Source organism: Poecile atricapillus, chromosome 2 (assembly GCF_030490865.1).
Source record: "Poecile atricapillus isolate bPoeAtr1 chromosome 2, bPoeAtr1.hap1, whole genome shotgun sequence".
Classification (NCBI taxonomy): domain Eukaryota; kingdom Metazoa; phylum Chordata; class Aves; order Passeriformes; family Paridae; genus Poecile; species Poecile atricapillus.
In genome coordinates this window covers 40,201,113-40,224,664 of record NC_081250.1, presented here as the reverse complement: position 1 = coordinate 40,224,664, position 23,552 = coordinate 40,201,113, and the positions used below count along the sequence as shown (strand labels likewise).

General features: G+C 38.9%; 1 protein-coding gene across 1 annotated transcript in view; it reads right to left on the bottom strand.

Moving 5' to 3' along the window:
- CMC1 (C-X9-C motif containing 1) overlaps nucleotides 1–9,601 on the bottom strand; it is a 42,654-nt gene extending 33,053 nt beyond the window's left edge. The window contains exon 1 of the mRNA XM_058830632.1: nucleotides 9,455–9,601. Coding sequence (XP_058686615.1) covers nucleotides 9,455–9,479 — 25 coding nt within the window. The 5' untranslated portion in view covers nucleotides 9,480–9,601. The remainder of the gene's footprint in view (nucleotides 1–9,454) is intronic.
- Between the last annotated feature and the right edge of the window lie 13,951 nt (nucleotides 9,602–23,552).

Here is a 23,552-nt window from a genome sequence, read left to right as displayed (position 1 = left end):
AAGTTTCAGGCTCTGGGTGCAACTACCTCTCCAAATAGCTCAAACGCAGATGTTCAGTTTGGGCAGTACTGAATTTACCTGTGAGTTTCAACTGGAACATCTTAAGTATTTGAATATTCTTCCTTGATTCTAAACTATCCACTGCATTACGATTAGAGTGCTTTTCCTTCAACCATCTTAAAACACTTTACTGAAGTCAGTATCCCTAGCATTTATACAAAATATTTCAGAAAAATAAGGCACAAATATTAAAAGTAGCATACACCAGCTAAAGCAAATATTTTTACGCAAAGTATCTGTATTTCTGATACTCATGTACAAGATCATCATCAATTCAAGCTATTTTTATTAATTTAGTTTTTAGTCTGTGGTAACATATATGGTAAGAACTTTTAAAGACAGAAGCAAGACTTCATCAAGAAACATGACACGACCATGATGTAAAACCATCAACTCCTTTTGCCTTTTTTCAACTATATTACAGTTTTCAGAATAAGAACTTTTCCCCCACTTTTGCAAGTTCACTATTCTGCAGTAAGAAAGATACTTCTTACTCTAATACCAGATTTGCTGCGGACTAGTCCCTACAGAAGAATCTGCATTTCAACAGTCTTACTCCTGTTTTATTTCATCATGAAAACATTATTTCCAGACAAGTAAGAAATATATTTTCCTACAGTTTGCCTTCTGCATTTGAAAGCTGATACCTTTGGTTCCCACCCACATCCTCCACACACTTCCTGGTCTTCTGGGTAGGCTGTTTGAGGAGATCATGGCCTTTTGCCACAAACTGAACCAATAGGCTATCCCTCACCCTCCAGAGGGTCAGTCAAATGCTAGCAGCAGCTTTTTCTTCTCCCTCTGCCAGCCCAAACTTGGGCATTTTTTTAGATCAATTTAATATACTGAGATTTTACCCTTACCTTACTTTCTGATGAAATTTCCAAGTGCTATTAACCATTACAAGGGACAGATGGATGAACACAGCTAATCAAGTAAAAGTTACAAAACACAGACTAAATACTATTAATACTACAAACTAAGTCTTTTGTAAAAATATACACAGAAGTTTGTCAAAATTAAAACCAAATGCAGGCTTCCAAGGGTTACAGCTAGTGACTTCACTAGCTCCTTGAAAATATAAGTCTACAGGCAAGGAATCTGTGTGACAGAACTACTGAACATTTCCTAAAGACTGATCAGCAGATTCCAGAATGCTCCTCTTGGGGACAAAGAACAGATGAGAAGATGAAGAACAGTTAAAGAAGTTACAAACTTGCAGGGGGAAAAAAAAAATAAAAGAGGGGAAAGCTACAGAAAGGGGGAATAAATTTGTGAAAGAGAAATTGTTTTCCATAAAACCTCAGCCCAGTGTAAAGAACTGAAGAGAGAGATGACTAAACTGGGAGATATCCCTCTTCACCAAATCACTAAGAAACATTTACTACTTTTTTTTTTTTTAACAAATAAAATCTGTGGAGTTTGGCAAATCTGAGTGCTTGTGGTTCTTTGTTGCATACAAAACGTAGGGCACAAGAATGCAGTTGTAATAATAGCTCTCTGTAGTGGATCAAAACTCTCAGCTGCAAAAGCCAAGGACCACAGCTGGTCAGTTTAATAGTTTTCATTATTTTTGTAAAAATGACCAAACCCCAAAAAACTAATATACATTAATAGGAACGAGGACATCCCAACCACTAGAACACATCAAATCCACTCTGCATGGCAGCTGGGAAAACAGATGACAAATAATTTGCTGGCTTTTTAGCCTCTGACCAAAGGACCCAAGATGGCCTTGAGAACAACAGGAGCATAGTGCAGAGCTGTGCTGCAAGCAGCAGACCTTTAAGGGGAAGAGGAGAATGAAATACAAAGCTTTACAGTCCTGACAACAAAAGGGACTGTAGCAGCTTCTCATATTAATTAGGACACTATTACAAGAAGAGGATACCAAGACAAAAGCTTTCCTATCAGAGTGATCTGAGAGAAGTCGTATCATCTCCCCACTTTGTTCAACGGAGCTGGTAACTGACTTGCTCACCCACCTACGACCTGCTGGTAGTTAACAGCTCTGCTCTCACTGACTTCTGGTTGCAGGGACATAGATTACCCAGGAAAGTTGAAATCTGCTCTACCCAGATACTTAAAGAGGCCTCACACTTTCTCCATCCAAGGGGAACGGAGTCAAGCAATTCCACTAACAGTCTTTGAAACATGCATTTCTATTTATACAGCCTATAATTTTGATTTTCTCGATTTTTTGTTTGTCCACATTCAAAAAATGCTCCAAACAGTACTTTAAATACTATTGTTTTTTCATTAAGAATCACAGTATATATGTAAAACAGATAAAGCTTTAGTAACTTTATATCATTTTAATTAGCAACTGTACTACCTCATGTTTTTCTTGAAATCCCACTTCTATCAACTTTTAAACATCGGTTACGTTCCTTTCTAGCAAAAATGCTGTATCCAAGTTAAAATACAAATACACGAAATACATACATTTTAAAAGCAATAACTTTCACTGTATTGGAAGACTGGTTGAGAAATGTGGAGCCATAAAGGGGACCTTCTTGTTTATTGCACTTTAATATGTCAAAATACCATCAAAGGTAAGCAGCTGTGAGTAGACAGATTTCTAAGATACCTTTCTTTTTTAAGTGAGAAATAAAACTTGAAAAAGTATCAATGAGAATTTCAGCACTAGAGAGAGCAGTTACTAAAGTGAAAAGGGAAGAATCCCAAGGAGTTGCATGCAGAATTACCATCTCATCACAGTTGAAGAAAATCTCCACTGCAAATAAGTTGTTTTCCTTTAAGGGAAGGTCTTGTTTTCATCTATGATGAGTCTACTAAAACTTGAATTTAACAGCCATTCTGTGATTTCCTCCATATGCAGACTTATAGTCTATACAACACTTGAGATGTTTTGGAAAATGAATAACAAGTTTATAACTAAGTTGCAAAATTGTATTAATTTAGAGGATTCAGTTATTTCTCATGTCACTCGGTAAATATTGTTTCTGTAAGGTAAATACTCTATTTCCTTACAAAGTCTTGCTTTAAAGCACTTGCCTATGAGCTAATTATAGAATACACTGGAAAAGTAAACTTTTCTTAATAATAGAAGGAACAGCACAGTGTCCACTGCCTGGTTATTGGCAAACATTCATCAATCAGACTATTGGTTCTAGACATTTTTTTTTTTTTTTCAAAAAAATCAGCTCTATTTTAGTGCTACAACACTGTTTTGAATAAGCAAATATAATTAGAGCTTATTATTAGTAGTACTCTTCCAGGAAAATAATGCATTCAATTGAAAATTTTCATCTCCATTATTCTGCCTAGCTTATTCCCCTTGTATTAAATAAAAATTACCATTCTTAGGTTAATTCATGTGAATCAGTTATGTGTATGTGCATCATAAAAACTTATCCAAAAAGTCTGTATCATTGAATATATTATCAACTACTCAAAAACCTCAATTTGAAAACACTAAGTCACACATCAGAACAAATTAATTTAGAGACAGACCCATTAAAGTCATGGGAGAAAAAAAACCCCTCATCTTTCTAAAATCTTAGGGTCTTTTCCCACAGTTGTAATTTGATACATCAATTAATACTTTAAGTATCCAATCCTGTAACCTTTGGGAGGGCTTCTGTGCCTTTACTGACAAGGAATTTATGAGGTCAAAGCTAAATTTTAGCATCCTGCTTTGTAAACCTCAGTCCTAAAAAACCCTGCAGAATCCTGTTAAAAGGTAAAGAATTTTATCAGTCAAAGACATCCAGTGTGAACTGACAGACGATGGACCAGGACCAAACAAACACCTTTATACTTATGTGAAAGGCTACTGAGTTTGGTAATTTCATTTGCACATTAGTGTTTGCATGCAAACTAGAGCCTTAAGTAGTGAGTTTCTACTGAGGTTTTAAAGTATAGAAGGACAATATGAAATGACAGAAGTGTTATAATCCAAGTGAAACTAGATCTGTGATTTAAACCTGATTTAAAAGCAAAAGGAACTTATCAATGCAGCTTTTCTATGCAGTATCCTTTTTCTTTTTCTTTAAATGTATATGAGTAAATTTATTTGTATTAAAAAAGTTTCAGATTTTGAGATCTTTCTAATACTGACATCACTTTAAATTAAGATGGAGTACAGACATGACAACACCAGGGAAAATTTCCAAAGCTTTAACTTCTCACCATTCTATCATCACCTCAAAGTCAATTTTCACCTTTTTCACTGGCTGAATTTGTTATCTTACATTTTGCTTTGGGGCTCATGTTCCTGCAATATGGCAGTACTGGATTACGAGGATGCTGTTTGCTAAAAGTGAACAATGGCTGCATTACAGCAAGTCTGTAATACCTAGAAAGAAAAGGAAAAGCAGACCTGAAAAAGCACACTTCCTTGTTAATTACATGCAGATTGCAAATGCTCATACATCTAGTGAGTAATAAGTAAAGCCAAGCCGACACAAGGAGATATTTTTACACTGCTGATCACACAGCAAATCCAGTTACAGGGCCTGAAAATTAATTACAGATTAGGACTTAATATTTACTACTGGAAATAATGCAGCTTCATTAACACGTGGCCTGTACCACTGCTCAAGTATGATGGACCTTTCTCTGTTTCTTACTCCAAGTGAAAGTAAGCAATAAATTCTTGGACACCGTTCACGGTTAGTTAGAAAGAATGTAGAAGAAATAGGGATTATACACTTGAGATCATACATACTTGCTCAAGTATGATGGCCAGTTAGGAAAACTTAGGTTGTGAGCTACCTATAAAGGGAACACCTCAGCCCACCTCAAATCCCATTTGACAGCAGATGAGAATTTCAGCAAAATGTAGAAAACACAGAGTAACAACTAGGGCTGTGGACTGACCAAGGATCAAACTAGCAGAGCCAGCTCAAATTCCACGACTGAAGAACTTCTGAGTGCTTCACTTGGTAACTGATGCAAAATCCTCAACACAACTTTCCGTCACTTAAACAAAACACCATGCAGCAGGATTTCAGCAACCAAATACACATTCCAGGGGTTTTTCTGAGATGCCAAAATATATTAACAGCACAGACACAATTAAATTCCTACATATAGGATAGGGCTGCACACTTTTTAAAAAGTCAAGCCCACACACTGGAGTACCTCTTGTCTGAAATCAGTCTCAAGTGTATAATCCCTATTTCTTCTACATCCTTTCTAACAGTGAACAGTGTCCAAGAATTCATTGCTTACTTTCACTTGGAGTAAGAAACAGAGAAAGTTCCTGACAAAACACAATCTGAATCGTATAAACCAAACAGATCACATAAAATAGAGCTAAACAGTGACATAAGAAACTGTGCAGTAATTTGCACCAGAAAGAAGAGATAAGTAAGAAGTAAATCCAACATAGAAAGAGCAAAGTACCCAATATGGACAAGGAAGTGATGCAGGAAAACCTAACAACCAAAAAATCCCCCAGTTTTTACAACCACCTAAGATTTGCCACCATGCCTGATATCATTAATCAGCTGCTCCAGCACTACATAGTCCTCCTTACTAATTTTCAGAAGCGTGTGACAAGGTGTAATGAAAAACAATGTAAATCACAAATAAAAGTTTCATTATAGAAACAGATCTGCCCAAACTCCCTGAGAGCCTGAATATTTAAATATTTGGCCACTTGTTTCAAGACAAAAAAATTATACCTTTCATTCCAAATGAAGAACATCACACACACAAATAAAGAACAAGGCTTATGAATAACAGGACCGAATACCATTCTTCTTGCATTTTTAAAAAAAAAAATTCTTTAACTGCAAGTAAGGATTAAGAGACAAATTAAAAACAATGCCTAGCTTTGACTTCTGTACCTATGTAGTAAATGAGCAATCAGTACATACAATATAAATGAATGAACATCTTGGAAACTAACATCAGGGATATGATCAAAACACACCAGTGTTCTCTTAAATTTTAGAGCATGAGGTGACAAGGCTAAAAGCCTTTCAATTACATTACCACAAGGATTGCAGATGTTATTCAGGCATCTTATGTTACTAATCACAAACTTACCTAAAAGACGTTTAATTAAAAGTTGAAACAGAACAGCTGGAAAGCAACTTTTCCTTTTACTTCTACATTTTTTCCCTTTAAATTCGACATTGCTTTATCCTCCATTATTTTATCTTTTCTATCTTTTGAAGCTATAATTTAATTCTTTTCAATTTATTCTTCTAGCTCTAGTCTTACTTGCCACTATGAAACAAGTCACATCCATTCTGCAAGCCAGAATTTCTCCATCCACTGATAAAACTGCTGTTGTATTTAACAACCTAGACTTCCACCTGACATGAAGAAATAGACATGGTAAGTAGCTTAGGAAAAATCAGTCTTCAGACCCTCTGCTTTTAAGCCCTATGTCAAGGATAGGCACCAAAACCTGTATTGTCTCAGCTATTGTCCATGACTCCATTTTACACATCTGTGGATCTTCAACTAGGGATCCAAACATCACCGCCTGAAAATGACAGCTATAACCAAGTGCACATTAAAAATAAAATGAGCTTTCTCATAACCCATGGCCTCTACTACTAAAAACAGCACCCTACATAGCTTTGGAAGTGCTGCATACAAAAACCAAATTCAAGGCTGGGCTGCAGCACATTCATTTTGGAGAAGGATAAAACAAAATAGTGTAACATTTTCCTAAACTGGGAGGAGATGTTGACTCCCTCAAAGGCAGAGAGACCCTCCAGGAAGACCTAAACAAATTAAGGGCTGAACAATCACCAACCATGTGAAGTTTAACACAGTTTAGTACCTGGGATGGAGCAATTCTGGATGTGTAGACAGACTGGGGAAAGAGCATCTGGAGAGCAGCACTGCAGAAAGTGCTGGTCACGGTGGACAGCAAGTTGAATGTGAGCCAGCAGTGCCCTGGCAGCCAGGAGGGCCAATCCTGTCCTGGGGGGCATCAGGTACAGCAGCACCAGCTGGGCAAGGGAGAGGATTGTCCGCTCTGCTCTGGAGCGGCCTCACCTCAAGTGCAGTTTGTTTTGGGCACGGCAATACAAGAAGGATATAAAACTTCAGGAGAGCATCATAAGTAGAGCTACAAAGTTGGTGTGGGGCCTAGAGGAGAGGAAAGGCCTAGAGCCACTCAAGGAGCAGCTGAGGTCACTTGTTTGTTCAGCCTGGAGACTCACAGCAGTCTGCAGCTTTCTCACAAAGGGAAAAACAGAAGCTTTAAGTTGAGTTAGGAAAAGCTTTTTAAGTCGGATATTAGGAAAAGGTTTTTCACCCAGATGGTGGCTGGGCACTGGAACAGGCTCTCCAGGGAAATTCTCATGACACCAAGCCTGACACAGCTCAAGAAGTGTCTGGACAACACACTGAGGCACATGGTGCAATTCCTGGGGAAGTCATGTGCAGGGCCAAAAACAGGACTTGAGGATCCATGTGGGTCTATTCCAACTCAGGACAGTCTGTGATTTTATGAACATAAAATCTTGTGAACATGTTTTCTACCGGTTTATTTATTTGATATAATCACCTAATGACACAACCACAGTTTCTTCCCAAACTCTGGCTATCAAAGAACTCCTCCCATACAAATCACAACATAATTCACAAGTTCTACAATCTGAGATTCAAAGAACTACTTGATATTCACTTCTTACTGCCTTTCAAAGCCATGAGAATGCTTGTGTTTTTGTGACCATAAAATGAAGTATCAGTCATGGTAACAATTCACAGAACTGTGATCCTCCTTTTTTTTCTCATATATGAGCCAAGAAGCAGTTAACAATGATGACATTAAAACCTACCACACCAGGGTATTTGGGTTAACACCTTACTAATACAAAAAGGGCAGCTCACACTTCTTGAAGCTATTGTTCCAGTTTCTCTACTACCTTACTTAGACATCTCCACTTTTAGATCATTCTGAGGTTTTCAACAGAGCTGTATAAGCCAGAAACTGATGGGGATTGGGGGAGGGAAGCAAAAGATAGTGGATAACAAGGCAGCAGATTTAGAGAGGTGTCAGTAAGCAATGCCACAGCTCAGGAGATGAATCTCAGTATTGGTGTCACATAGCAGGTACCCAAAGTACACCCTCAGCAGTCCTACCACAGCTAACATACAACCACAGTATGGTTTGGGAGGGACAGATAATGTCATTATATACATAAATAGGGAAGCAGAATGCTGATGACTTCAGTGTTTGGTGCCATGCTTTTTGTTCTGCACTGAAATCACAACAGGTTGAATCTACTGGGAGTAGCTCACTTGGTTAGAGCATGCTGCTAGTAACACCAAGGTTGTGGGTTTGATCCCATTATGCACATTTAAGAGTCAAACTCGACCCTGTGGGTCCCTTACAACTCAGAATATTCTGTGAATCTGTGAATTAACAAATGTAATAACTAGGCTTTTTCCAAAGGACAACTGGGAAGCGATATTACGCTGTAGATGAACATCCACCACTTGAAATGCCTCAGTAAGTTTTATAACATTGCATTAATTGAGTAACAGATCAATGCTTAGAGGATAAAATTAATAAACACAGAACTTGACTACTCCATGAACACCTTGTTTGCAAGGCCTGGAGACCCAGGTCCAGGACAGGTTTCCACGAGAAACCAAGAGCCTGGCCTTGACCAGCATCCTTTGGCTTTTGGAGAAGCAGCCACAGGCGGCAGGGACCGAGGTGCACAGCCACGACCACTGCAGGTCCCCACCATCGACGGGAGACTCAACACCTTGCATTAGCTGAAGGGAATGAATGGCCTTTTAAGACACCAAGCCGAAGGCGCCTGACTCGGGAACTCTGGGCACAATGAGCAAACACTACATGGGTATAAAGGCCAGGGACTTTCATTCACTCCTGTGGACACATGTCTATAACCATTCGGACAAGATCTCGGTAGCACGAAGCCGAGGACCTCATAACCTTGGTGCTTTGCCTTTACCTTTGTTACACAGCCGGAGACGCACCTGGACGCCCGGGAGCTGCCTTCGCCCCGCGTCCTGCCGCTGGAGGTCACGGAGGCGGCAGCGGGGCGGCAAGGCGGCAAGGAGGGAAGGAGGGAAGGAGGGAGGTGGCGGCGGGAGTTCCCGAGGGCGGCGGGGACGTCCCAGTCCGCCGGGAACCCCGCGGAGGCCGGGCCGGAGCCCTCCAGGGTGACCCTTCCCAGCACCCACCGGCAGTGCACAGCAATCCAGGCCACCGCCTTCTCCGGCGGGTGTGAGGGGCCAGCGGAAAGCCACGGGGGGTTCCCACAGGAAGCCCTGGAGAGGCGAGCGGCGGTGGGGGAGAGGAGGGCGGGGGTGAAGTGAGCATGTGTGGGGGGCGCTCCGCAGCCCCGTCGTCCTCCCTTCTTCCCTCCCTCTTTCTTTTTTTCTTTCCCTCCCTCCCACTCGCCCGCCCGTCGGCCGCCCCTACCTGCGGCGCCGGGGGGAGGCTCCATCTGCGGCCTCACGCAGCGGCGGCAGCTGCGCACACCGCGCGCCGCCACTTGCCCGGCCCTGCGGCGCAGGCGCGGCGCAGCCCGCCCGCTCCTCCCGCTCCTCCCGCTCCTCCCGCTCCTCCCGCTCCTCCCCGCGTCGGGCGGAGACCGGGGCCGGGAGCGCTGAGGGCGAGGGTGCCGTGCGTGTGGGTATGTGGGCACTGCGGCGGCCCTGAGGCACCTGCACTGAGCCGCCGCCGAGCCGTCACCGCGGTGAGCGGTGCCGAGGAACCGTGGGTGGGCTCATGCTCTGTGAGTCACCGAGGGATCACAAAATCACAGAATGGGTCAGGTTGAAAAGGGACCGCAGTGGGTCATCTGGTTCAACCTACCTGCGCAAACAGTGTCATCCTAGAGGATTGTGTCCAGGTCGTTCTGGAGTATCTCTAGTGGGAGACACTCCACACGCTCTCTGGGCCGCCTGTTCCAGTGCGTGGTCACCTGCACAGTAAAGAAGTTCTTCCGCATGTTCAGGTGGAAGTTCCTGTGCATCAGTTTCTGCCTGTTGCCCCTTGTCCTATTCGGCACCACTTAGCGGAGCCTGGCTCCATCCTGTTGGCACCCCCACTTTAGATATTTATATGCATTGATAAGATCCTCTGACAGATGTTTCTTCTCTCTTCTCGAGGCTGAACAGGCCCAGCTCCTTCAGCCTTTCCTCACAAGAGAGATGCTCCAGTCCCCCACTCATCCTCATTGCCCTCCACTGGATCCACCCCAGGAGCTCCGTGTCTCTCTTGTAGTGAGGAGCCCAGAACTGGGCTCCCTACAGGTCTGGGTGCTGAGCACCAGGTTCCTGGGGAACCTCAGGAAAGCTTGTGTGTGTGTCTGTGTGTGTGCAGCCTCTGATGGGAACTGGTGTCACATCCTCCAGCCCTTGGGGTGCCCGAGGCTTCCACAGCAAGAACTTGAAGTGGCAGATGAGAGTTTCATTGGTGGCTGTTTTTACCGATAAGTTGGTTTCTGACCATAGAAAGGCTTCCCAGTCAGTGAGCAAGAGGTCCTTTCTCATGCTTCAGTGTTGCTGGGACCACATTCCTGTGACAGTGGTGCAGTTGATGGAGGAATCAGGAAATCTAGTGTCCCACCTGCAACTCTTATTTAGGAGTCTGCAATATATTTAAATGACCAACCTTTAGTTATTACTTGCATGAGGCAAGAGTAACCACTTTGGGACACAAAACATGGAGTAAAAAAATAAATTTTAAAGGTGATAAATTGCCAGAAGTTGTCATACATTTGAAAACACAAGAACACGATTCCCTAGAAATTAAGAGAAATGAGAAGCAAGGAGACATATCTGAAACTCGGGACTTGTAACAAATACCAACCAGATTTTTCAAAAAGTCTACCATCTTTTCTTATCTTTAACATTTTAGACTGATAAGTGATATGAAAAATCAGTCATTTTATGCAGTACACAGCCTCTTACAGGAGACTGCAAAAATTCTTCCAAATGTAGCATTTCCTCTGTTACCTGGCATTGTTGCTTTCTGTTCAGTGGAAGGTGAGTTTTAAACGTTACATTCTCAGGGAGGTGAGAAGCCCAGGAGCCTTCCCCAAATACCAGATAGACCTTATATGCCTCTGGAAGATAATAAGCAGTCCAGAAAATTCAGTAGAAGGAATAATGTCATGTTATTTATTACTGAAATAATTTTCCATCAAAGCTTCAAGTGCAGTTTTTCCCCAGATTGACATTATTTTCCCCATATGAAAATTTTGTCTCTTTATTCAGAAATACATTGTTTCAACTAAGAGCCAAGTTCTTCGTGTTGATACATTCACAGAAATTAGTAGAGCGTGATGTAGGCAAAATCTTCCACACGAATGCTTTTGGCCTTACTGATCTAGAGCATTTCTGCTTCATACCATTAAGTGCCTTTATGCTTTTTTTTTTTAAACCACAAGTTTGATCTCATTCCTTAGAGTAAAATGTGAATATTACAATTGTTTTCTGTAATTTTAAACTATACCACTTCAGTTAATGTTTATAAACTGTCTTGAGAATTTTAATTGAACAAAGCCATGCAAATGCAACATGTCAATTTTTTTGTTTTGTTCTTTTTTAATTAAGGCATTTTGGCTATGCCACTTCTGCAATGAAGAGAGTGTTAATAGTAATAAAATAAAAAAAAGATACCAGCCAATCTGCAAAGAGTTCTCATATAATCTGAAAAGACAAAATACAAGAAAACACATGATACAAAGAGGAGCTTTCAGCATGAGAGCCAAAAAAAAGGGGAATGTATGCTTTCAGAGTAAGTTGAGGTTTTTTTAAACTGCATATTTAAGTTAGTAATTTTTGCTGCTCTTAAACTCTTGGCTATTGATGTTTATATATGTCCTGCAAATCTTGAACTCTTAAGATTTCTTTTACTGATGAAGATCTTTGAACTTATATGTCAGCTCCATGTGTTAATTTGATCGGTTTCAGGCCAGAACTTTGCTGCTTCTTTCATGGAAAGAGTACATGCAAAAAAAAAAAAAATGTCCATTAGCTTTGTAGCTTGGAGAAATTGTCCTCTGCTGCTGCTTCTTCCAATAGCAGGTCTGGAAAGCAGAAGCAGGACTTTCTGGGAGTTTTATTTCCAAGTCTAACAGACAAGAAGGATGAATGCTGAGAAGTGCAAAAGGGAGTGAGACACAACTTGAGGAAATAAGAACAAATACAAAGGAAAAAAAAATTGATAGAACAACTTTGTACTGGAGATTTAATGGTCAGAAATAGTTCTTGAGGGAGGACATATGCAGCTGTGAGTCTGATAACAGTCTCATGCTATTTGGGGCTAGTAGAAATTATCAGAAATGAGAAAGTATCAGAGAAATTGCCAGATAAGCAAATGAGGCTGACATTATGCAGAGGAGAAATGGCATAAGACAGTAAGGTAGAAACTGTCCACAAAGGGCTTTAAATTAGGATAAATACCTTGTGCCTGACTTGGGAGCCAGTGCAGTGATCCCAGGAAGGGGCACAATGGCTGACTCAATGACACAGGAAAATTATTTTCTTACAGCAGCTTGAATGAATAGAAGCAGAACAGTTTTCACCACCAGAAAAGAGGAAGTTACTGTGTGAGAGATGTGAAGTGTTAAGTGCCATATCAAGATTTTAGTAACACAGATAAAAAAGCAAAACACTTTGTAAATACATGGTCTTCATGCTTTTATATGCAGTCTTGATGTTAATAAAATCATTGACTTATATAGAGAAAAGATAAATTTACTTCCTTCATTAATGTGGAAGTGCCTGTGAAAATGAACTCAATCTTGTAGGAGCATCCAAGGGTATAAAGGGATGGTTTCATTTAAAAAAAAAATTAAAAAAAAAAAAAAAAGTGCAAAGTGGGTCTTAAATATGAGGTCTAACTTTTTTCTTATCCCAAGGGAGAGTTTTGAAATGACATTTGGAGTATGCAATTTGTGTTTAGTCAGATCTTTTTTAATATGAATCTTGCACAGCTTGGGCAGCCCTGTGAAGTTGTGCTGAAACGTGTTGGGGCTTTTGCCATGTAGCACTTTGATACAAGTTCGTACTGTATGCTTCGTTTAACTGAGACACTTATCCAGCAAACTTGCTTAATTGGGACATCTCCTGGGGCATTGGTGTAAGACCAGTACTACTTAATACACACAACTGCTGCTTAACAGGGCCCTATCAGAACAGTGGCTACTGCTTAGTGCCCCTGGTTATCTGGTGCTACTTATGTCATCTCTCTGACACAGTTTCATGGAACTTGTCTATAAAATGAAAATGCTCCCTGCAATTAATTCCATGAGGGTAAAATACTGGGTGCAGTAGTAGAAATAGACTGATGATAGTGGTTGCAATTTCTGCACTGGTTGTTACAGTGGAGAAGATATGATAACTTCCCTTATAGTCATATGATGCTTGAGAGAATGTTTTTCTTATAAAATTTTAAAACCCCTATGTAGTCAGTAGTGTTGAGTTACAGTAATTTCTGTGTTTCTAAGGTTCATATTGTCATTTGGTTAGCTAATCGCCTATTTTCCAAAGTGTGAACATATTTTCACACATCAACCAAGACAGTGTTAACAAAGAAACTATAGATAGCAATAGAGATTAATTATCTATCCCATGAGTCTCCACACCTTATTCTTACCAGATAAAGAGGGCCTATCTGTCTGCACACAGGTGTGATTTATTTTTTTTTTAAACAATAGCCTTGGTCAAATGGGTTCAAAGGCTTATTTTCAAATGGCACTCCTCTGAAATGTTTGTTCACTGTTGATGTTTTTGATCTTGTTTCATGAAATATAACTTCCAGTAAAGGGTTGTGATTCTTTGCTAAGCTTCCCCATGTGAAATACATTCATTCATAGGTGTGAGATGTGGGGGAGCTTTAAATGAGAATATTTAGAATTAAAGAAACATTTCCTTCTTTTCTGGAGGGAGTGTACTCTTACAGAAGTCACTGCAAAGTTGTTAAGGGCCTTATTTGCAATTGCCATCTGAGATTTTCTCTGACTTGAGAGATCTTCCAGAAGAGGGAAAAACATGAAGGAGGAATTTTAGTGTCTTTCTGTTATACAAGTTTCAGCATTTTGTATTTATTCCCCCACAGAACTAAACACATCCATATATCTGTTTAAGGATAGGAGGTCTTTACAGCATAATCTGTTACTGTAGGAAGAAACATTAGGAATACTGAACTATTTCTACTGTGTCTTGTGAGCCTCTAATTCTGCCTGTTCTGGATATTAGTGGATGCTAGTATGTTGCAGACCTCTGAACCTGCAGCCTGTCAAGCCTCACATAAGTGGCATGAGACTTCTGCAGTGTTTTCACAGTGAAGGCAGTGGCACTGCATTGCCTTGGCCTCTCTCTTGCTCTCAAAGAGCAACTGGCACATTGCTATGTGGCAAGTTCTGTGGTGGCAGTGCCTATCTCGAGTCCTGTGGACTGTTTCTTACCATTACACCAAGAATGAAACCTTTCCCTTCATGGGATTGGCCTTTCCACTCAAGTTTCAGGGCTGTTGGTACCATCTAATCAAGGTGACTACCAAAACTTGCTGTCTCTAGCAAGATGTCACTGAAGTTGTATATAGGGAGCTGGCCATCTGCTCAAGTAGAAGAATTACATTAAAAAATAATTATTTTTGCCAATCACTACTAGATCTGATTGGCAAAGTGAAAAACAGTTCCATTCCTTTTCTGAAGTCTGCATACAAGGGCACACTCTTTCACTGGTTTTTGTTTCCTAAGAATTCCTCTTTTGTATCAACAGATCCAGATGTATCCCAAAGTTATAAACTCTATAGCAGGTGTAGATCACTTGACTATCATTAAGATTTTTAGGTCTTATTAGTTCAGTAGTGAAAAATGAAGGGAAGGTCTACCATCAAAACAAAGCAGACTGTAACCTTTCATTGTTTGATTGAACTTGCTTACAAGAACAGTTACTTTTCAGGTATATTCACAACAGCTATAGGGTTACTCTCACTTGTATTGCAAGTTTTGTTTAGAAACTTGTTTGAGTCATTACTGGAGCTTAGGATTTTCATTTTCCCTTCTTGCAGCTCTGCATCCAGTCACAGCTTTTATTTCTGTTCATGATGTTCTTTGAAAAGCTACTTAGCCATTCTCTTGTTTTACCCTTTCCCATTTTTGTGCCACACAGAGAAGGACTAATCCTGGATGATAAATATTGAAAAAGGAATGGTCCAGTGTTCAATGTAGCTTCTAGGCCACAGTAACCACTGTGTGGTGCAGTCCTCTAGCTATGTGAGCTGGCACAAGAGCCCTCTTGCTGTCTTTCCATTAGTACTACTCTGGATGTTTCCTAATCACTCCTTGGTGTGGTTTTAATTTGTTTGGTTTTTGGGGGTTTTTTTTGTGCCACAGCAGAGAATATCTCTATGGAGGCAAGCTCTGAAATTCTAAGGTACTTTCCAATCCATTCTTCAATGCAGAGGTTACAGCTCCACCCTTGGTGTCAGGAGTTGTATTACAAGTACAGAAAAAGAAAGAGTAAGCCTTTAATAACTGAAATGCACTACATAGTCAGTCCTGTTTGAGTGTTAGTCTTGTTTGTACATACTCATTTTGTTTAGTAAATCCCTGCTTAGATATACAAATCCTCTTAACTGCTGGTTGAGCCTCTTAAGAATCATTGTCTGTTTCTTTAGTTCTGGAAGTGTTTGCTTCTTGTAGGGCACACCACCCTGTAATGTAGGATCATCATTCTGCCTCGAAGTTCAACTGTGGTAGTTGCTTCATTCATCTCTAAACCACAAAGAACCTTAGAGATAGGAAAATAAGAGCTCCCAAAGAGCTTAAGCAGTTTGCCTGGAACTGTGATGGAATGCTAGTGGTAGAGCACAGATCGAAGACCAAGCTCCTCCATTTATAGTCCATTCAGATTACTTGGGATTGTAACACTACTCATGATTCAGGAAATTATGCCTAAGTACAGTCAATACTTCTACATTTGGATGGGCATCACTGGAAATTTTAAGATCTGAGTCATCAGGACAGAAAAAAAAAGTGATGAAACAAAAGCTACTTATTAATGTATGTAGAGAGGACTGCTGAAATGAAAGAGAAAAGAATGTAATTGCTGAATGTGATCCTGATGCGATCTCGAAAAATCTGTCAGCAGATGGCTTCTTTTTGAATGCACCAAGCTCTCAGTATTTAACTTAGAGTAAATCCTCACACCTATCCAACCAGATTTACAGTAGTATAGTGTTACATAATTATCTATGACCTTATATTTGCATACCTATTTAGTTTATATTGTTGAGAAGTCATTGGTTGGTTGTCTTTTACTCCATGAAATAAGAAATACAATTTGAGATACAGGGATTTTTTCCTTAACATGTACAATTAAATATCTATAATTTGTTTCTAATTCAAGCTTGTCACTTAAAGTCTGATAAACAGAATGTGAGTAGAGGAAGATGCTTTCCTATCATGACGGATATGGTCAGAACATGTTTTTTTGTAAAAAATAACTTTTTTAAAAAAACTTTTCCCTCTCCTTTAGTTTTTAGGTGCATAGTAGTGATCCAATAATGATAATGCTGAGCACTCCTCTATATTCACCACTCAGGAAAATTCAATGTGACTTAAGGTTTAACACTACTCTGCTAAGGAACCTCAACTGACCAGCACTGATTCAGAGATTATAGTTACTGAGATATGGATGTTGTCAGGAGGAAGAACTGGCAGTCATAAAACTCTATAACCTGAAATTCAGTAAGGGGGGAAAAAAGTCTTACTTGCTTCTTTGTGTTCATCCATTGCTTTGAAAATCAACTTCTTAGTTCCTAGTAGCGGATCTATATTGTACAGTTAAGCATTTGCCTGTTTGTGAGTAGGGGAGATTTGTTGATGAAACAGTGAAATTATAATGTCCCGTATTTTTAAGCTGAGAGATACATTCTCATTGTACCTGCAAACAAATGTTATTTCTACCCTCATCTCCCTTTCTCATCTCCTTTTTTGTGTTGATGAGTGTGGTTTTACAGCTGCTGTACTTTAATCTACTGACATTCATTTCAGTGTTAAGTGAGCACTGAATGCAGGGGAGATCTGATTTGAAAACTCAACTCACAGCACGTATTTCCCTGCAATCTGATTCTGGTGTGTATGTAATTCCCTGCCTGGGATATTTGCATCCCTAAGTGATACAGGCTTTGGGTGACTCCAGTTTTGATGGGTGGTTGGTGGGGGTGTTGCAAGGGTTGGTTGCTGTAATGTGTCAAACCACAGTGCTGTCTAAAGAATCACGAGATATGTTTTTGACTGATTAATGTGACCTGTTGTAATACACAGAATCCAGGTGAAAACTCGAGGGATTTCTCCCATTGATTCCAACTGGATTTAGGAGGTCATAAGAGCCTGAAAACTTCTACATTCAAGTTCTTTGCTGCCAAGCATTTGATTAACCATGTCCTTTGTTTTACCAGTGTTCAGCCTTTACTCACAGCTGAAATGTAGGTCCTCATATAATGTAATGTAATGTAATTGAAGCTTCATACAGAAATGGATACTCAATAGAAACCCTTGGCAAAATTAGTAAAACAAATCTTTTAAGATCTAGGAAGTGCTAGACAGTTCTGAAACTTTATCAGCAATAGTAACAATATTAATTTATGGCAAACTGAAACTGGGAGTTGAATACAGATACTGCAATTTACGATTTCATAGTCCTCTTTTCTCTCCAGTTAAATAGGTAGTTAAGGTGTAGCCTATATTTCTCAACTTTTCCTAATAAGATGCAAGGTTGGATTATGGATTTACTATTTTGATTATTTACCATTTATTCAGCATTAGTCTGATCATTGTACGTTATTAATATCAGTATGAGGGATTTGAGAGTGTTTTTTCAGGCATTGGTAGCATCTGTTCAAAAATCTTGCAGTATAAGCATTTGAAATGTTTGAGCAAGCAAAATTGAATAAGGGCAAAGAGAGCAAGAAAACATTACAAATGTCATATTTAGCATGAAGGTATCTACAGCCTATCTGCATATCATTGCTAATGTATGTGAAATGTAGTAAAAGTTTCATATATACAGATATTTAATTCTCTTTCTGACTTATCATGCATCAGACATGACTGAATGGGGATGTGTCAAAAGAAAGTGTAACTTTAATATTTAGCTTCCTGTCATGTTTTTACATACCTGGGACTAAGTGTTAATCAACTCAGAAATGCAGGGATTTTTGGCAAGGTATTTTCAAATTCATTCTTTCTTGGAGTTATTTTGTGGCTTTTTTTTCTCCCCTGCTTTTTATAACATCTTTTATTCCATTTCAGTGACTAATTCACATTTTAGAGAAAAGAATATTCAATGCTCTGAACTTTCGGTAAGGTTCATAATATCTCTGAGATTTCCCAGAGCTTCTACAACAAAATTATGGGAGAGCAAATTTGGTATCTCCGGTAAGTTAAAAGGATGGAGATAAATGGAAAACAGTCCTTTTAAAAATGACCAGTTACACAAATAAATATAGAGAAATAGAAAGGCAGAGAAAAAAAAATAAAACACCCATCGTCTCAATCTTTCTGTGCTTTATTTTGAATGGGTATTTGGGAATATAAGTGAATCCCTGCAGTAGATAAATGAACTTTTTTTCTCATGACACAAACACGCAAATTTCGTATCATAATTTGTATTCAGTTAAGTACCAAAAAGTTGATTGCAGTGTATGATGAATCAATTCCCATGCTGGGATAAGCTGTAGAAAGGGAAGTTGAAGTTTGAATTTCATGATTTTCTGATGCAGAGCAGCAGATTAGGAGTAACAGCAAGGTTTTAACCCCTGAGTTTGAAAGAAACATTGCATTTGGAATATCACAATAACTCTTTTTCACTTGGCTATGTATATGCTGTGCTGGCATCTACAAAAATAAAAGTTCTATTTGTTCTGTGGGTTCTTTCTTGCTGCTTATAAAAGAAAGTTTTAAGACATGGAAATTTGCATAGCTTGGTATTGATTTTCTCAGGGAGGAAATCCTAACAAAATGAAAACAGCGAAGTTAGACGGAGAAATCAGAGCACACTTAGAAAATTACAATTTCTTTGGTATGTTTTTATTGGGTTCTTAACAAATGCTTCTTCAACCTTCTTGTTATACTTCTTGATTCTTTCATTTGAGAAATACATACTGTAAGTACAGTACCTTAATCTTGGATTTTTTCTTCCATCAATATATCATGCATAGAAAAACACTTTTGCTCTGTGTTACAATATGACAGCTTGGCCTTTCGCAATGCATAAGGATCACTTTTGGTCAATTTTAGCAGGAGAAGAAGAAGCAGTATGTAGAAAATTTCATCATCTCTGACAAATGCTGTTCTTGCTAGGGTTCCAATTTCAAACCCATTGGTATGCCATGGTTATACTGTCATTAAGTGTCTTTCAGTTCATTAATATAGTTCAGTTTTCATCATAATTAATCTCCAAATTTGTTGTATTAATTGCCTTTCTTGCCATTCTTTGTTGTCCATGAAAGTTCTGATTTACTTTTTTACTTTATTTTATTTTAATTTTACTTATTTTACTTTTATTTTACTTTTTTTATATAAAAAGGTTTGGTTGGTGAGTGACTGATCTTGTACCACCATTTACAGATGTACAATATTAATCAGATGTGTGGCTAAACAGCAGTTTCTGCCAATGCAGTTTTTGCAGTCACTTCATATTCACTGATTAGCTATTCACACATTAATTGGAATGAAAAAGGAATCCAGAACCTGGAATGTCATTAAAAATACTGTACATGCATTGATGCTACCTTTCAGAAATATTGGATATTAATATTAATGGTACATAAGTACCTTTGTTACTCAGTTCTCATATTGTTTGAATTGACTCACAATTTTGTTAGCCAAAAAATTAGGGAAAATTTTGAATTGAATTTTTTTAAACTCTGTATGGTTTACACAAGCAGGAATACATGTTAATTAAAAAAAAATATTAAATCAGTTTGCTATACCTTCAGACTTCTAGAACAGCATGATATTTAAGAATGTCTCACATTGATTTCAGTTCTTTATTTCATTGTGGAGCACAGAGCTACTCATATGTGAGAGACAGAATACAATCCTAACCAGGAGAGCCAGCATTAGTGCAAAGCCCCTCTAGGAAGATGGAACCAGCTGTGGTGGCAGTTTAAGCTCTATTCATGTTCTAATCATATCTTCAACAGAGATCTAAATGTGAAAGATTGTTCCAAAGAAAATATTATGGTACCTAGTTTTATGTAATTAAAATACATTTTGAACTCTTTAGCATTAAACGGAAATGACTCTGCAGGTGATGGTTAGGACATCCATCTATTGAATGGAATTTGCATTGAATTCTGTCTTACCCAGCCCATGTTCTGAGCTAGCACTTGGCTAGAGCATGGCTACTGCACCAACATAATTCTTTTGATATTGGGGCAATATACAGAGTCCATTTGATTGACTTTCTATTCATCAGGCATGTTTAGCCTTAAACATAAATAATTCAAAATGTCCACTACAGAATAATTTTTCCCCCATAATTTCCTTCCATTGATGCAGCAAGTGTGACACTATCTGCACATTGTGATAACCTGCGCAAACAAGTTAGGGAGCTGCAACCTTACAGCTAAGGAGTTCTGGTTCCTTGGTGGGGTGGCACTCATTCTCCAGGGCCAAGGCCATAGAAAGAACCTTTGGGAGAGCTCCTGCTGTGGTGAACCAGCACTAGGAGGGTGGGAAGCAGCTGCAGGCAGAGCTGCTGGCCAGCCTGCCTGCTGGAGGGATGGGGCCAGGGCAGCACAGAGCCAGAGTGGGGAAAAGCGGCAGAATCTCTGTGGTGCAGTTCTTGCCAGGTTAGGGAATGTGTAACAGAGCAGCTGTTGGATATGCAGTGACAGCTACCACGACCACCATGGCTTTGCTGGCTGACAGCATGTCTCCCAAAGGGGGGTAAAGCATGGGCTACTCTAATCAGATGTTCATTCGGAGAAAAATGAACTTTCTGTCATTCAAGTCCTTGCGGGTACTGCAAAGAGAACAAAAGAATACAGTCATTAAAAAAAAAAGTCACTGGCTACTGACCTGCCTGTCAATAAGCATTAAAGAAATGTAATGCTACAGCTGAGATACTACCAAATTTGTTCTAAAGAGCAATGCTAATGTCAAATACAAAGTCAGAATTGGTGTTGATCTGTAACAATCATGTTGGAAATCAGAAGATACTTTTGGTTTTATTGTAAAGGAAAAATCCTCCACAACGGATACTTGCATTAGGAAGAGAGAAAATCTGCAGCTGAATTAGGGAGAGAATAGAGGAGGGAAAAGGTAACTTTTCATTCCACTTGGTTTGGATATCCTCACTGTTCACAACAGCAATTAGGCTTTTGAAATTGGCAATAAATCCTGGGAAAGGATGAGCATATTGTCAAAATAGGTTGTTTTTTTTAAAGAGGTGCATTCACTCTGAAACAGGGAGGAGCTGGAGTCTGCAGTGAAGGGAGAGCAGTAAGCACTAACATACTTAAAACTCTTGGGAGTTGGAGGCTTTGCTAACATAAAGGAATCATTTTTTAGGAAGGATCTGCAAGACCTTCAGAAGAAGAAGACATGCACATACCAGTTCTGTTTCAGCATAATTAATTTCATAACCTGTTTCAGAAAAGAAAGAGAGCTTTGAGGTTTCACTTCAGGTTTTACTGTGTTTGATGTACATCAGAAATACCCTCCTAGCTTTTCACACACTTCTAGTCAGAAGACTACTGTAATTCTGTAAGTACTGTGCTGTTCTGGCTAGGTGATTTTGCCATAACCTCTTCTCAACACCTTTTCAATCAGTTTCTCCCTCCTCTGTCATTTACTTCAGGCCACTTCTGACTTCTGCAGTATGAAAAAAAAAAAAAAAACTAGTAGCGTAAATAAGTCTGAATTATGCTTGTTTACAACAAGTGGATTTTCACTTCTGTCCGTTTCATCATCATGCTTGAGGCTTCTACATTTTTCTTGAATATTGGTGGTAAGTTGGAAGGACATATAGACATTAGGGCCTTTGGGAGAAATTTTTCCTGCTTTTCATTTGAAAGCAGGTCACTGCTCTTATTGATTTCTGGACTACCAGATATTGTATGTGTCAATGTCAAGTTTTAGGTCTCCTCTTATGTTGGCAGTGGTGATGAAGAATTCAGTATTTGGGTTTTACGGGGGCACACTTAGGTCATTTTACCATTAAAATTACCAGAGGGCCAGAAATACTCTCTTGTTTTCAACTAACAAATCTCCAGATTGTTCAAATACATTTAGAAAGGTGATTCATATAATTTCTCTGTGTGCTGGTGGGAATTTTTCTTTTGTATTTCCAGCAAAAACTTAACAAAGGACTTTTTTCATTATCTTACTATTTCATAAGAGCTAGGCTCATTCCTGGAATGTTAATATGGGTGTTATCCATTTTACAGAAAAAAAAAATGAGATTGAGAAAGAGTGAGTTGATGTAATTGAGTAATTGTTGATGAATGATGACAAAAGTGTCAATAGGCAATATGTAAAACTATTAAGGTGTATAGGAATTAAATGGTGTTTAAGATTTGTATAATCTGTCTGAAATACAGAAAACTTCAAAGAATATTTCTAAATGTTTTGCTAGAAATTTATAATTTCCTCTCCAGCTCTAATTGTAAATGTTAAAAGTAATTTTGATCCACATTTAAAAGGAAATTGGTTGTATTTTTCACATTAAAATGTTAAAATGTTTGCGGTTTTAATATTACCTGGAAAATTTCTTGATAAAGCTTATAAAACTAAATTCTATTTTGGCTGGGAAAACTGTCTTTTCCCTTTCAAGCAGAACTGAATATTTTGCAACATCCAGAATTACAGACCAACAGCAATCTCTTTGAGGAGAAATTCTTAGGAGATTCCTTGTATGTGCTGAAACCTAGAATGCAGAAATATGAACAACAAAATAAATTTGGTGTGTTTATTAATGACAACTGTTGTTTTTTATTTCCCTTCCTCACTTTCCCTGTCTGGAGACTGCAGAAGAAACCACATGACCAGACAGATGCCTTTCAAATAGGTTCTTAAATTAACCTGCTGTTCTTGAAAACAGGTACAAAACTAAGAACACTTTAAGCAACACCAAATGTTTCCAAATGTGCACGTGGATTTGGTGGGATAGACATGTACTATTTCTTCTAAGCATAAACTAGTACATTGCAAAAGTGACAAGTAAACTTGTATTTATAAATTAAAAAGAAATCCTTTTAAGCAGTCCAGGAAATGGTCATTCAGCTGTCAGTGTTGAGCGAAGTTTGCACATGAGGTGGAGCGTGTTGAACTTCTAGTCTGAGGTTCATGCAGAAAAGAAAATGCTTCAACAGTTCCATTCAGGTATGGAGATAGAAATGGACACATTCTTTTTGACTTTCTGAGCTTGGCTTTGACTTGGGTTGTTTGGTACTATAGAAGCAAACTTGTGCCTTATCAGTTTACCTTGGCCCAGAGTTCACTTTCTCCAAGAGAAATGGAATAAAGTTACCATTCACGTACTCTGTA